This window comes from Dermochelys coriacea, chromosome 1, assembly GCF_009764565.3.
Source record: "Dermochelys coriacea isolate rDerCor1 chromosome 1, rDerCor1.pri.v4, whole genome shotgun sequence".
In the NCBI taxonomy this organism is placed as follows: domain Eukaryota; kingdom Metazoa; phylum Chordata; order Testudines; family Dermochelyidae; genus Dermochelys; species Dermochelys coriacea.
This window is the reverse complement of record NC_050068.2, coordinates 255,297,603-255,312,947: the sequence shown is the minus strand read 5'-3', so window position 1 is coordinate 255,312,947 and position 15,345 is coordinate 255,297,603. Positions and strand designations below refer to the sequence as shown.

Here is a 15,345-nt window from a genome sequence, read left to right as displayed (position 1 = left end):
AGCCCCAGTTATGGCCCAATACCCCGCTGCACCAGGCACTGTACAAACACAGAACAAAAAGACAGTTCCTGCCCAAAAGAGATTACAATCCAAGACAAGAGACAACAGATGTTTGGTTTTGCTTCAACATTATGACCTGAATCTGATGAGAGACTCATCACACAAAGCAATATCTCATTTGGTTTGTTTTTTCCAACAATTCTGTTGTAGAAACATGACATGGTTGTTAAATAAATTAACAGAACTGGTCATTTTGATTCTGTTGGTCAATTTCCCATAGCAAGTAGAGAGCAGTAAAAGAAGATTGAGCAGGTTAAAAGGAAAAAGAGAGAAAGGAAAAGAGGGAAAACACAGTGTGTAATCAACCCTAGGAGAAGAGAGGGAAGTAGATTTCTGGGGCCTGATTATCCTGTCCATTGATTTCAATGGGCATTGTATGAATTAGAAGATCAGGACCCTGGAACGAGAGAGGGGGAGAGAGTGTACATTTTAGGAGCCAAGATTAAGCAACAAATCCATGGAGTAGACAGAGAGAGAGCGCTCTTGAACAAGAGCAAGTCAAGTCTGAAGAGCGCTGCTGAGGCTATGGCAACACTATGAGGCTTTTAGTGACATGGCTGTGCCGCTACAGCCATGCCGCTAAAAGGCACACAGTGTAGCTGCTTTCAGAGTAGCAGCCATGTTAGTCTGTATTCGCAAAAAGAAAAGAAGACTTGTGGCATTTTGGAGACTAACAAATTTATTTGACCAGAAGCTTTCATGAGCTACAGCTCACTTCATCGGATGCATACTGTTTGTCAGCAGGAGAGAGCTCTCCTGCTGACAAAAAAACTTCCACCCCCCATGAGCGGCGGCAGCTTTGTTGGCAGGAGAGCACTCCTACCGGCAAAGTGCTGGTCATACCGGTGCTTTTTGTCAGTAAAACTTTTTGTCATTCGGCGGTGTGTTTTATTTAACACCCCTGAATGACAAAGTTTTGCTGACGAAGTGCCAGTGTAGACAAAGCCTAAGACTCAAGACCCTGAGAGATTCCTTCAACTAAGGGAAACATGAGGGAAACGTGATGCATCCTGCTTAGGTGTGGTTCTGAGTAGTAAGATTTTCTTGTCATGCTATGTGAAGTGTAAAAACAATTAAGTTTTACTACATGGATACATAGTTTGGATTTTTAACATCCTGAGTATTTTCACTATTTAAAAAATCCATTTTAAATTTTGTTTTGTTTTGTAAAAACATACAGAGGGTTTTTTTTCTTTAAAATATTGTAGTTTCAGAAATATTCAGCACTTCAGAGCTTAAAACCTTTACTGTTTCTCCCCTGCTTAATGTTGTAGTTAGTGCAATAGTTACTTCAAGTATATTTGGCTTTTCCTATATTACTTTTTCTTTCTACATCACCTGTGCTCCCTGGCCTGCACTGGCTACCAATTTGTTTCTGGCTGCATTTCAAGGTGTTGATTTTGATCTATAAAGCCCTGTATGGTTCAGGCTCTAGCAGCTTTGACCTAGTAGGTCAATGAGCACTAGAGAACTTTTAGTGCATGATAGTAGGGTCCGCACACTCAATTAGTGCATGATAGAATAGCATGCTTATAGATCTAGACCCCAGCTTGCCACTCACTAAGGGTATGTCTAAACTACGAAATTAGGTCGATTTTATAGAAGTCGATTTTTAGAAACCAATTTTATACAGTCGATTGCATATGTCCAAACTAAGTGCATTAAGTCGGTGGAGTGCACCCTCACTACCGTGGCTAGCATAGACTTACAGAGCGGTGAACTGTGGGTAGCTATCCAACAGTTCCCACAGTCTCTGCTGCCTATTGGAATTCTGGGTTAAGCTCCCAATGCCCGTTGGGGCAAAAACATTGTTGTGGGTGGTTTTGGGTACATGTCATCAGGCCCCCATCCCTCCCTCCCTCCCTCCATGAAAGCAACAGCAGACAATCGGTTCGTGCCTTTTTTCCTGGGTTACCTGTGCAGACGCCATACCACTGCAAGCATGGAGCCCGCTCACTCACTGTCACCGTACGTCTCCTTGGTGCTGCTGGCAGACGCGGTACTGCATTGCTACACAGCAGCAGCTCCTTGCCTTTGTGGCAGACGGTGCAGTAGGACTGATAGCCATCGTACCTCTCCTGAGTGCTCCTGGCAGACCTCGGTGAGGTCGATCAGGGTGCCTGGACAGACATGGCTATTCTCCTCTTAGAGCACCAAATGGGAGCCAGAGACTCCAGGTCATTTTCTTTTTTAAGTTTCATCTCACGGAGATTCAGTCCTGCCTGGAATGTCATGCGAGCTGGAGGCTTCTGCCTCAGGCTGCTCTCCCAGCTGGCAGCATTGCACAGTCGCACCTACCCTACCCTATCCCTTGCTCCCATGGCTCATGAAGCCTGGACAGTAGTAAGGAGCAGTTCAACTATAGGCTGAGCAAGTGCAGAATGGTGGTAGAATGTGCCTGTGGATGTTTAAAAGCTCGCTGGTCCTGTTTGCTGACTAGGTCAGACCTCAGCGCAACCAACATTCCCAACATTGTTATTGCTGCTTGCTGTGTGCTCCATAATATCTGTGAGCGTAAGGGGGAGACATTTATGGTGGGGTGGGAGGTTGAGGCAAATTGCCTGGCGTCCGATTTTGAGCAACCAGACACCAGGACGATTAGAAGAGCACAGCAGGGCACACTGCACATCAGAGAGGCTTTGAAAACCAGTTTTATGACTGGCCAGGTTTTGGTGTGACAGTTGTGTGTGTTTCTCCTTGATGCAAACCCACCCACTTTGTTGATTTTAATTCCCTGTAAGCCAACCACCTTCCCCGCTTCGAAATAAGTAACTATTGTTTTGAAACCATGCATTCTTTCTTTATTCATTTAAAAAAAAAATTGAGAAAACAGACAAGGTAGCCTGGGTGAAGTTGGGGAGGAGGGAAGCACAAGGCCACATTGCTTATTGTAGCCACACTATAAAAATCAAACTGTTTGAATGACAGCCTTCTGATTGCTTGGACCATTCTCTGGAGTGAAGTGGCTGGGTGCCCGGAGCCTCTCCCTCCCCCACCTCCCACATTCTTGGGCATCTGGGTGAGGAGGCTATGGAACGTGGGGAGGAGAGTAGGCGATTATACAGTAGATGCAGCGGGAGTCTGTGCTCTTGTTGACTTTCCTGCAGCTCCAACAGACGCTTCATCATGTCCCAGGTTTCAGAGTAGCAGCCGTGTTAGTCTGTATTCGCAAAAAGAAAAGGAGTACTTGTGGCATCTTTGCTCCCCCATTAGCCTCAGCATTGCGTCCTGCCTCCACTCTTTGCGCTCACTTAATTCTTTCCTGGCCTCTGCCACTGAATGCCTCCGTGCATTAAGCTGTGCCCCATCAGTGCGGGAGGACTGCATGAGCTCAGAAAACATGTCATCGCGAGTGCATTTTTTTCACCTTTTAATCTGCGATAACCTCAGGGACTGAAAGGATAGGGGGAGTGTAGAAATATTCTACGCTCTACGATTCTGGGGGGACTGCATGGTCGCAAGTGCTGCTGAGTTTGCCACGCTGACCAAGCAGGAAATGAAATTCAAAAGTTCCCAGGGCTTTTCCTGTGTACATGGCTAGAGCATCAGAGTTCAAAGTGCTGTCCAAAGTGGCCACAATGGAGCACTCTGGAATAGCTCCTGGAGGCCAATACCATTGATTTGCGTCCGCATTACCCCAAATTCGACCCAGCAAGGTCAATTTTAGCGCTACACCCCTCGTTGGGGAGGAGTACAGAAGTCGATTTTAAGAGCCCTTTAGGTCGACGGAACGGGGTTGGTCATGTGGACACAGTCATTTTTAAATTGACCTAACGTGGCTAAATTCGACCCAACCCAGTAGTGTAGACCAGGCCTTTAGTCTCCTTCTGGACAAGCCCTTAGAGCAGGACTGGGGAACCTATAGGCTGGATCCAGCCGGCTGCGGCAAGTCTATGTGCTGCGGGCCGGAAGCCCTGAGCCTCATCATCCCCATGCAGGGCTGGAGCCACGAGCGCTGGCTCGCCCCGCTACAGGGAGAAGCTAGGGTTGGCTCTAGCTCCCAGAATCGCCTGGCATGTCCCTAAGGCCTCTAGGAGCAGGGGCGATCAGGGAAGCTCTGCGCACTGCCCCCAGCGCCAGCTCCGCACTCCCATTGGCTGGGAACTGCAGCCGATGGGATCTGCGGGCGCAGGCAGCACACACCATGCAGAGCCCCCTGGCCCCTCCACCTAGGAGCTGGACACGGTGGTTATTTCCAAGAGCAGCACGGAGCCAGGGCAGGCAGGGAGCTTGCCTTAGCCCCGTTGCACTGCTGACCGGGAGCCGGCTGCCTGAGTTAAGCAACGCCCGGCCGGAGCCCACACCGCGAACCCCCACCCCAGGTTGGAACCTCCTCCCGCACCCTAACTCCCTCCCAGACTCAGATCTCCACCTGCATCCCCTTGCCCCAGCCCTGAGCCCTCTCCCATACCCCAACTCCCCCCAGATCCTGCACCCTGAACCTCCTTCCGCACCCCAACCTTTGCCCCAGCCTTGAGCCTCCTCCCGCACTCGAACCGCTTGGCCCCAACCCAGAGCCCCCTCCTGAACCCCAAACCCCTTATCCCCAACCCCACCCCAGAGCCCACACCACCAGCTGGAGCCTTGATCCCCTCCCGCACCCCAACCCCCTGCCCCAGCCTGGAGCCCCCTCCCATACCCACAATCACTCATTTCTGGCCCCACCCCAGAGCCTGGGGGAAGCCCTGGGCCTCTGCCACTCCCCCCGCCATTGCGGGACTGTGTGTTGCCCACCACTGATTCTTTCTGTGGGCAATGGCCCCTGATAGAAAAAAGGTTCCCCACCCCGCCTTAGAGATCACACCTCGCCTTATGCACTATCCTAGCAGATGACATCACTAGATAGCTCTTGATGACAGTTCTCAGATTTGAATTCCTGGGGACGGAGGCAAGGGTCAAGATTTTTTAAAAAAAAAATTTAAAAAATCAATATTTAGGCACAGAATAAGTTGCCTCATTTTCTAGAGTCCTGACCCCTGCGTAGCCTCTGGTGTCTTAAGTGGGTGCTTGGCATCTTTGAAAATCAGGCCAAGAGCATTCTCCGTGGAGGGCCCTGTAAGATCCACCATTGTAAAATGCATTCAGAGTTTTTGACAGGCCCTGATTTTATAAATGACAATAATATTTTGCAGGGCACAATCTATCCAGTTGGAAATTGGACTGACCTTGCCTTTGTACAAGCTCCCTTCATTCTCCCAGACAAAAATGATTCCATGCTTTACTTCGGCATCTCTGAGTATTTCTTTAAGTCTGCCTCACTGGCTTATTACACAGCAGGGGCCTTCAACATCACCATTGTAGAAGAGGTGAGTGGCACTTGCAGATGAAGGGATTAAAAGTGTTCCAGGTATGGTCCTTCAGAGAAGGGGATTTTATATAAACTCATTTGCAGTGCAGTTACAGGCTCAGTGGTTAACCAAGCCATATAGTTATCAGAGTGTGATCATGATCTCTAATACTCATTCTTTATTTTGCCATTATGTAGTATCTAGATTTCTGAGGCCAAATTCAGAGGTGCCACTGAAAAAGGTACAAAATAGGCACAGTTTACCTTCAAAAGTGATATGTCACAGATCTGAACCATATGCTCCTCTGAAAAGGACAAGGAAATTCATGCTGGGGACTCTGCTGCCTTACTGGCAGCTTTCTGAGGGGCCTTTGCTGACTCACTACTAGGAGGGATCCCTGGAACTGAACTGGCTCTACCTGTGGGCTGAGCAGATGTCACAAAGCATAGTAGTTTTGCCTGTAGCTGGGAGGCCAAGCAGAGCTTTGAGACCTGTCTCCAATGGATTCTATATATCCCAGCAACAGGTGGCTATGGGCCCAAATGTGAGCAGAATATTGCACCTGTATTTCTGCAGAAAGTTTTAATCTTTGTTTCTCCAATATGCGGGGGGGGTTTCTTTTGGGCACATTAGTGAGAATTTGACTCAGTGCTCTAGGACTCCCCCTAGGAATTTTCCCAAGGTTCAAAGGCACTAGGTCATTAAAATGACAATAAATAGCAAATTTAAAGAAAACCTAGACATGAAGCTCACACAGGATGGAATAATTTCTTTCATTTGTTTTGCAGCTCTCCAGTTATTTTAATGTAACAACAGAGACCTTTGGTAGCATCATTCCTGAGGTGGGTATCTTTAGTTCTGTGAACCCTTAAGAAACCACCCTAGCTAGTCCCAGTGTGGGTGTCATCTGAGTACTGGTTAATCTCCAACGGTTTGGTGGAGCCACTGTGTGTCACTGTATTGGAGAAGGGGAAGATGTACAGTGGCAGGGAGGCAGGTCCAGGTCACGACTCTTGCCTTGAGTGAGTCCTAACTGGCCCCACAACATCTCTGCTAAGAACCCCTTTCTCCTGACCAAATTTGCATTACTTGGGTCACCTGGCTGCTGACTTCTGATGGACCAACAGGTGAGAGAGAGCGTGCATCAGCAGCTGAGCAGCGTGCATCAGCAGCTGATATAGCGGTGAGGAGCAAAGTGGCTGCATGTTGGGAAACAGAGCTGGCAGGTAGGCAGGAAGGAAGCCGGGGCTTTCTGCCTGTGTGAGGAAGGTGCCAACTTCTATCATTTGCATGTGGTCTACAGAAGAACAAGAGAGATGGTGGGGTCTCATTTAGTTTATATGAGGAAGATGAATAGAGCAGGAGTGGAGAGGGCAGTGAGGATGCAGCTTGGGATCCTGCTGGGCTGGAGAGACAAACTGAGGAACTGAAAATGAATATAAGAACTAGTGCCAAATGCTGAGCATGAGTCTAAACAATCTCAGCACTCTAGGGGTTAAGTGTTCCTGTCTATTTCCAGGATGACAATAGTTTTTTTTCCCCATATTAAATGCAGTAGCCAAGCTCCTAAGCCAAAATTCCTCATAATCATATTTATCTGCAAAGCACCATGCACTCTACTGGTGATACGTTGGCTCCTCAGCCTCTTTGTTGGCTTGTTTGAGTGCCATATTCATGTTTCCTTTTTCTCAGACATGTTCACAAACTAGAATTTAATCCTCTGGAAATTGCTCATCTATTGAAGGGAATGGGTCTTCTGGTAATGGAGGTGACTTTCCTCCACATTCCTGATATGACCAAGATGATCAGGACATCATCACAGGAGACATTCCTATTCCTGTTGCCGTAAGGATTCTACCATCTTGTTAACACCTTGTCTAAAGTTTGATCTTCAGGAACCCTCTCAAAATAACTATTTTAATGAATGATAAGTTTCACTATTCAGATTTGTTCTATATAAAACTACTTTCAGACTCTCCTTCTTTGCCTTGAAACCCTACAGATTGCCCAGTATTACATAGAGGCACGCCCCGCAATGTTGAACCTGAGGGCTACTGCTGCACCTGTGATCAGTTTACAGATAGACAGCTTTACTCTAGAGATCTGTGCCTCCATGGAGGTTCTTGCTGTCCTGCCAGACTCAACCACCCAATCCATGTTTACAGTGAACATAGTAAGTACCATGGACCAGAGGATTACATTTCATCTAGGAGTTAAAATAAGTTTGTTCTGCACTGCCAGAAACCAAGGCATTTGAAGGTCCTAGAGGTCAGTACCTGCAACACATAGGGAAAATTTTGCCCTTAAATAAGCAAATTCCATTAACTTCAGCCAGGGGTTGAACACAAAAGTTTGGGGGCACAATCTGGCCTGTAGGGTATTGCTATTGGGAGATGAGTTTTCTTAAAGAGGAATAAAAACCCAGATATATTACTACTTCAGTTATCTGAAGCTTAATTCTCTAGAATTCCCAGTTATACAGCAATGGGTCATGTCCCCTGACATCTCTTCATTACATTGAAAATGTCTTTGATTAATGAAAATCTCAGTTGTCCATACTTTTAATATTGCCAGTGACATTGAGATAATCAAGGCTGAATTGTACACAAACCCCAAATCAGGCAAAAAGTAGCACTGCATGAGACAGCTTCAGTATTTATCAAAGAAGGTGGAACTGTTGCATTTTAAATGATACAAGGAGACTATATTTGTGTCTGAATCTAAGAAAGGACCCATTCTATATGGATACAGTAACTCAAGACTCTTCTCTCCTGCAGATAGCAAACACCAGTGTCAGTCTGACTATATTTGAACAGAAGCTGATTGGCTCATTATGTCTGAACAGGTAAACACAGGACAGCTTGACCTGAGGCCATTCAGGTGATCCCAGTATTAAAACACAACAGCCTTATTGTGTCAGCCTACCTGTGCAGTTAGTCCAGCATGAGGAAAAGGGAGCCAATGCAATTTAATTTCTTTCTCACAAGGGTAGGAACCCTGAGATGCTTTTGGCTACATTGCCCAAATCATGTGGATGAAAGACAACCATATTTTGGGATCACTGAATCTTCTTCTGTTGCTTCATTCTGTACTTTTCTATAGCGGGCTTAGTAAAGGAAACTGTATTGGATTTGTTAGTCTAAAATCTTTGACCCAGATTCTCTCCTATGCTTAGATCAACTCATCACCAGAGAAAGGCAGGGGTCATCAGGGAAGCCAATTATGATTCCCTGATTTGCTTGGTCATTCTGCACCAGTCCCAGCATAGGTTAGACCAGCCATGGCATTGCTCTAACTTATGCTAGCTGTCAACAGCCTCCCAGGGACTGTCTGCCAGCTGGGGATAGCTGGTGCCCATTGTGCCCCAGTCACACATCTTCCCCACTCCTGGCATGCCCCATCTGCCAGGACTGGATAGGAGGGTAGCACAGGAGCCTAGTATGATGATTCTGCATCACCGAGAGCTCCCCCACATGGTGAGGCAGGATCCTCAACTGGCCTGATCCAGCTGCTTTCCAGTCCTTTTGTGCAACCAGAGCAGGGCAAAGGGGCCAGAACACAGGAAAGAATTGGGGCTGGTCTATGTGCTAGAGTGGTGATTTCAAGTGTTGGCATTATGACTCCCAGCTGGTCAGAAAGCTGTCATCTGAGGTCATGACATTTCCTATAGAATTTTACTTTTAATTAAAAAAAATATAGAATCCAGATTTTCAAATATGTGTGTCTAAAAGCGTGGGTGAAGGTCGGCTCCTCCCACTTAACAGGATCAGACTCTGAATGCCAAGCACCCATTGGATTATGAGGTAGGGTGATGGGAAACCGAGCTCACAAGAACCATGTCTAGGAAGACCGTAACAGGCAAGAAGAATTAGAGATGTCCAAACTCCAGAGACTCTCAGGAGGGAGTTCCTAAGGAGAGTAGTGGGGTGTCAGGAACTTAATGAGGAGGGTGTGATTAGGAAGTCCTCAGAATGGTTTACAGGGAGGAAGGTTGCAGTGGGTGAACCTCAGAAATCTTGCAAACTGAACTGAGCTTCTAACGTTTTTCAGCTAAGTCATCACCATCAGTAACATTCTCCAAGTGGAATTTCACCTCCTAGCTCCTGTAGCATATTTTTCTCAGTAGGATCTGAGAGAAAGGGGATCTTTGGTGCTTGACCTGGTGCAGTTAAATGAATGAATCAGTGAGACGTACACATCTAAACATAGAGGAAGAAGTGCACTCACAATCCTGGATAAACTTCTCCGAGGCCACCCTTCTGTGCACATTCCAGGCAATGCCTTACAGATACACTCCTGCTCTTTTCTGTGGAAGGTAGCATGTAGGACACATTGCCATAAAGACGTGTCTTGTCATGGGCATATCATAGGACCTGAAGTCACTGAGGGTGACTATACATGACTAAAACAATGTGCCTTTGTCCTTTATAATGACTCCTCTTTTCTACTTTCCTTTCAGATTCCAGCTCTTCCTGGCCGACTCCAGGGCTGGGTTCTTTGAGGTAAGTTGATGGTTTCAGTGTCCAGGAAACAAGAGCCAAGAATCTCAGGGAAAATATCAGTCTGAAGAGTAAGGAGCAGAATTTCCCTACACATATTTGTAAATCATTAGAGTTCATCCTTGGGTAGTTCTTTTCTCTCTTTCTGGAACTCTGTCTGTCCTTTCTGCTGTATATATAGTTATTGCAGTACTTCTTCTCAGAAACTCTTCCGTGCTCCTAAAAATGAGATGTTTTCCAATCTCTCTTCTTTGTGTATCATGTTTCATCAGAGAGGCACTAAAATCATGACCACGAAGCGTACAACAGTAATCTGCAATGCAGCAGTAAAAGGAACAGCATGTTGTAGGTTAGAACATGCGCCCTAAATGGCAGCAAGGCAGTGGTGGTGTGCAGGGACTCAGCACAGATTCTTATCATTAAGCTAGGGAATGGGAGCCAATACTAGACACAAATACCTGAAACACATAATAGGGGAAATGAGAGAGCAGAGAGCAGTTTCATCTTGAGGACAAGTGATCAGCTCGAGGAAGCTGAGCAGAGGAGAATTAAAATCTCCCAGATACTGCTGTACAGTTAAAGATAAATTATCTCGCAAATAAATGAAACTGATTATTTGAAATGAAAATATTGCAAGCATGGTAACGAGATCCAGATCCTCGTGTTCTGTATCTTTTACATCATCCCCAAACCTCAAGAACCAAAGGTCGTTGTCACTTGTGGTTTTGTCTACCCAAGTGAGGTCTGGTCATCTGAGCAGGACTTTTCTTCTTAAAACTCCATCCAAGATTTAGTATGGAGCAGCTTCATAGATATCAGGAAGTGGTCCCTAAATCCATTTTCTCCCCCATGGCAGGTCTCACTTTTGGAGAATTTCCTGTCTTATGTTTTACGGAATGGAGTAATCCCAGCAGCCAATGGTAAGGATAGTAGCAAGTTCCTTTAATGGCCCTGATCTCTGTTAACAAAATAACACTTACATGGCTCCAGAAATTGGTAATGTGATATAGGGCTTTTCACCATTAGGGACCATTTCACATCAACTCAGATGAGAAATGACAAGATGTCATTACAATCAGCTGGTAGCCTATGTGAAATGGGTTGGGGGTATCAGCGAATTTCTAGGGGACAAGTAAACACATTCTCAAACTACCACTACAACTGGCACTAACTTGAAGTTTCATCAGAGAAACCAAGGACTGACTGGGCATAGAAATTGAATTATAGGGAACTGGACTGGCACTCAGGAGACCTGGATTCTATTCTTAGCTCTGCCACTGCCCTGCTGGGTGACCGTGGGTAAATCACTCCCCTCTTTGCCTCAGTTTCCCCATCTGTAAAATGAGGGTAATGATATTGACTTCATTAGTAAAGTGCTTTGAGTGCTAGGGATGAAAAATGCTATATAAGAGTGTTGTTATTGTTATGCTGAGAGATACTGGTGATTGCTTGGATCACAACCTCTTTTAGATGGGTGTGAACGCACCCTTCAATTAATGCAACTCTCAGGATGAGTTAATCACAAACTCATCACCTAAGACAAAAGAGGGTTGTGAACCTGGCCAGGAGTTTTTGAGTGAGTGAACGGGTTCTGCCCTCCCTCATACACACAAAGTACTCAGCAAAACACAGAAGACAGACAGACAGAAGGAGCAGCTGAAAAAACACCCTAGAAGAAAGTTGGGAGGTGTTATGATCCTGTCTACAGTTTAGTATCCATTATAAGAGGTTTTTGGGTCAAAGGTGCAGGATTAAAAGAATGCTCTTGATGCTGTGAGACAAAGAAAGTGGTTCCTGCTATTTCCTTCTGCATTCAGAGACACAGCACTTTGTTCATTTACAAAGACTGTACAAAGAAATACCGACCATGAATTTCTGCTCTCTACTGGAACATCTCCAGAATCCCAAACTTTGACTAGCTGCTTGGATTGAAAAGGAGCAATATTATTATTATCTCTAGAGGTGGTCTCTACAAGTAACAGATGAGGCACACTGGAGGAGCTCTATGGGGAAATTCATGTCACTGCTCCGTGTGCTAACGTAGCCAGTCATTCTGAGTGAAAATAATCCCTATCCAGAGGACCAGCACAAAGTCTATGCATCATTTTAGTCCCATTTAAGCCCTCAAAATAGGGGTCCATGGACCTCTTCACTAGGATGTATTTCACCCCTCTTGGACAGTGCAAAGGAGAGGGGGTGTTGCTAGTGGTTGGAGCACAGGACTGTGTTCACAATTCCTCTACTAACTCTAGGTGACTTAGGATAGGACACTTAGGAGAGCTAATGTGCTGAGCACTTCCTGCAAAGTGCTGAGGCAATGGGAGCGCATTCAAAAAAGAACTAGATAAGTTCATGGAGGATAGGTCCATCAATGGCTATTAACCAAGATGGGCAGGGATGGTGTCCCTAGCCTGTTTGCCAGAAGCTGGGAATGGGCGACGGGGCATGGATCACTTGATGATTACCTGTTCTGTTCATTCCCTTTGAAGCACCTGATATTGGCCACTGTCGGAAGACAGGATATTCAGCTAGATGGACCTTTGGTCTGACCCAGTATGGCCATTCTTCTGTTCTTGACCTCTCTTTGCCCCTTTGTAAATGGGGATCATACCTACCACCCAGGGGTGTTGTGAGGATTAATTCATTCATGTTTGTAAACACCTTGAGATCCTTGGAAAGGTGCTATAGAAGTGTAAGTTATAATTTTTAAGTATTATATATATTTTGTTTGTCTTTTTTTAAGTTAAACTGAAGAAGGGATTCCCTCTTCCTAAACTGGACCAAATTACCCTCCTCAGGCCTGTTGTTAAAGTTAATGAGGTGAGAAACTGGGTTTCGTCTTAAAGAGAGTTACTCCTCTTTTGCTAGATTGTCAGCATATTAAACAATAAAAATCCTTGGTATAAGATGAGAATTTCATACCACAAAAGTTTCAAATTTCTTTTTCTTTGAGGGAAAAAATAAAACTGAGCCAAATGTGCGGATATTCAGTGGCCAAATGCACTCAGTGGGTCAAATTCAAATGTGCTGAAAGTGAGAACAACCCCTTGGAAGTCAAAGGAGTTGCACACCTTTTTACACTTTGTCTAAATTTGCCCCACCAAGTTAAATTCAAGTTTCCATCTTCTTAGTGCAACCCCATTGAGTTCAGTAGGGTTGCTCAAACATAAATGAAACAGAATTTGGCCTTCCTCGTGTAGTGTGAATAACGGAGCTTTACATATATAATAATAGTAATAATGATAAAGATGCAGGGCATTTCCTGAGGATTAATGAGCTCCGATGGGTATGTGTCCCAGCTGGTCATAAATCTCTCAAATATACCCTGTGCCTCAATGGTTCTTTCTGATATAATAATCATATGGAAAAACAGAGGGCTATATTCTGCTACCATCACTTGCTGCAGTCATATGTTGATGCAGCATGAGAATTTAGCCCTTAATTTGGGTGCACAGGGCATTGCTAGAAACAGGAATCAATAATAAATTAATTTGTAGAAAATTAATGAGCCAATCAGATTGCTCCAATCATCTCCCAATTTTGCAGTCATTTTATAATCCAAACGCTGTGCCCAGTTCTTTGGTAGGGGCTGAAGCACAACTCTCGAGAGGGAGTGCAAAGATAGTTTTAAGCCACTGTTGTGTTCCGTAGACCTCGGAGAGCTTTGTGGCAAGCCAGTCCCCTGATAGAAGCTACAACTACCTGAAGGCTGCTCTATCTTGCACCGGCTGCCAACAGCCCCAAGAGGGCCAATGCAGCAGCTAATGATAAGGTGCATGGAAGCCTCATTCACACCCTTTCCTCTCTAGTCACACTACACTGGTACCAAGAGTGGGGAGGTGCACTGAAGCATCACTACACCATGTGTGTGTCAATGGAGGTTCCCTGTTAGCTGGAGTGATACTCTCATGGCTGGCTACATGAGCTTTAGGTGCAGCATCTGCTGGCAGTGCGGTGCAAAGCAGCAGACCCCTGAGGAGTTTATGGGTCTGTGTGTAGAAGTCTCTGTCCCTTTGTGAAGTTCTTGAGGTTGCTACTAGTAAGTCTCAGTTCTCTTCAGTAAAGATTCTCACCCTTAATCCCCAGGACTGAATTAAAACAGAAAATTCAGATGCTTAACTATCAATAATTTCAGGCACTTTTGTGAATGTTCTTCTCTCCTCAGGGTTACCTGCTGATTTCCACTGACATTGACTACAAACTCTAAGGAAGGAGAGCTCATTTGGATGATCAGGAAGTTCCCAACCAACAACATGACCCTGAAGGCTGAATACTGTCCCTTTTGTTTTTAAACTTAAAAGTTCTGCAAATGAGCAAAGTCTTCATTTCTGCTCTGATTTGGGCAAAAAGCCAAAAAGAAAGAGGGAATTGACCCCTGAAATATTTATAGCATGTATCCAGCAGAAAACCATGTAAAAACATATTGCAGTATGTGTTTTTTGTGGTTAGGTAGGGGATGCATTTGTTGTTCGGGAGTTTGTAGGTGCTGCAAAAATTCCTGTTTTTAAAGGTTAAAGTCTCTCTTTTTAAGTAAAGCCTTTTTTATATACTTCCTGGGAAGCTCAATATTCTTTAGAAAAAAGGACCTATGCCACCAAACTGCAAACACAGCTATCATCATCAGCTGCTCTACTAATGGTCTTGTTGTAGCATAAACTTCTTATTCTGCTTCCAAAGGAATGCATCTGTTGTGTTTAATATGAAGTGGGAGCTATCAAAAAGTGCTTCAAGCTGAAAACTCTCTTTGTGCCTATGAGGACTTAAATCTTCTGAGTTCTTTGTGAAAGGATTTCCTCCGAGTTTGATCAGGGGGATGAACAAAGTGCCATGGCTCTTCTTAGTGGTATTTCAGGACAGGGACTACCGTGATGTGTTTGTAGTTATAAGCAGGTACCTAAGAAGTTCCAGAACTTTGAGCTGAAAAAGACCCATGAGTCTAGTTCATGCCCTGACAGTACAGAATTATTCTTTACACTTTCATTAGTACTGTATCCCTAACTTTTAGATGTGCCAAGAAATGCAGCTACAACCACTTTTCTTGAGAAACTATTCCACAATCTCACTTTCCAGAAATCTTCAGGCAGAATTTTTTAATGATTCGTTCAATTACGCCTAGTGATATCTACCTCCTCATTCCACCTGGAAGAGTTCCTAGCTCCCCTTGGCAGTTTCACTCTTCAGCTTGCAGGGACAAAAAGGGGCTGTTGAAAGGGAAGGGGGAATAAAAACTTGAAATTAAAAAAAAAAAAAGGTTTTGAAAAATGAAACATGTTTTCATTTGATTTTGACCCATTTCCAAAAAAATCAGACTTGCCCTGCCCACCCTATTTCCCAGCAGAAAAAAAACAACCACCACCGACCTGTGTTTGACAAACCCCCATTTCTCAGCAGGAAATGTTTGGCGGGTGAAAACTTTGCTCCAGCTGTGATTCAGTGGGGGCACCCTAGCCAGCAGCTGATGTATTGGTTGCATTATCAGTGTCTGCTGGGTAGCAAGG

General features: G+C 45.0%; 1 protein-coding gene across 2 annotated transcripts in view; it reads left to right on the top strand.

The window, feature by feature from the left end:
* BPIFC (BPI fold containing family C) overlaps nt 1-15,249 on the top strand; it is a 51,688-nt gene extending 36,439 nt beyond the window's left edge. For both annotated transcript variants that reach the window (XM_043519880.1, XM_043519885.1), the window contains 8 exons: nt 5,193-5,366; nt 6,137-6,190; nt 7,351-7,521; nt 8,126-8,193; nt 9,808-9,850; nt 10,704-10,767; nt 12,591-12,667; nt 14,013-15,249. In XM_043519880.1, the coding sequence (XP_043375815.1) occupies nt 5,193-5,366; nt 6,137-6,190; nt 7,351-7,521; nt 8,126-8,193; nt 9,808-9,850; nt 10,704-10,767; nt 12,591-12,667; nt 14,013-14,054 (693 nt within the window). In that variant the 3' untranslated portion in view covers nt 14,055-15,249. The remainder of the gene's footprint in view (nt 1-5,192; nt 5,367-6,136; nt 6,191-7,350; nt 7,522-8,125; nt 8,194-9,807; nt 9,851-10,703; nt 10,768-12,590; nt 12,668-14,012) is intronic.
* Nucleotides 15,250-15,345: the final 96 nt, after the last annotated feature.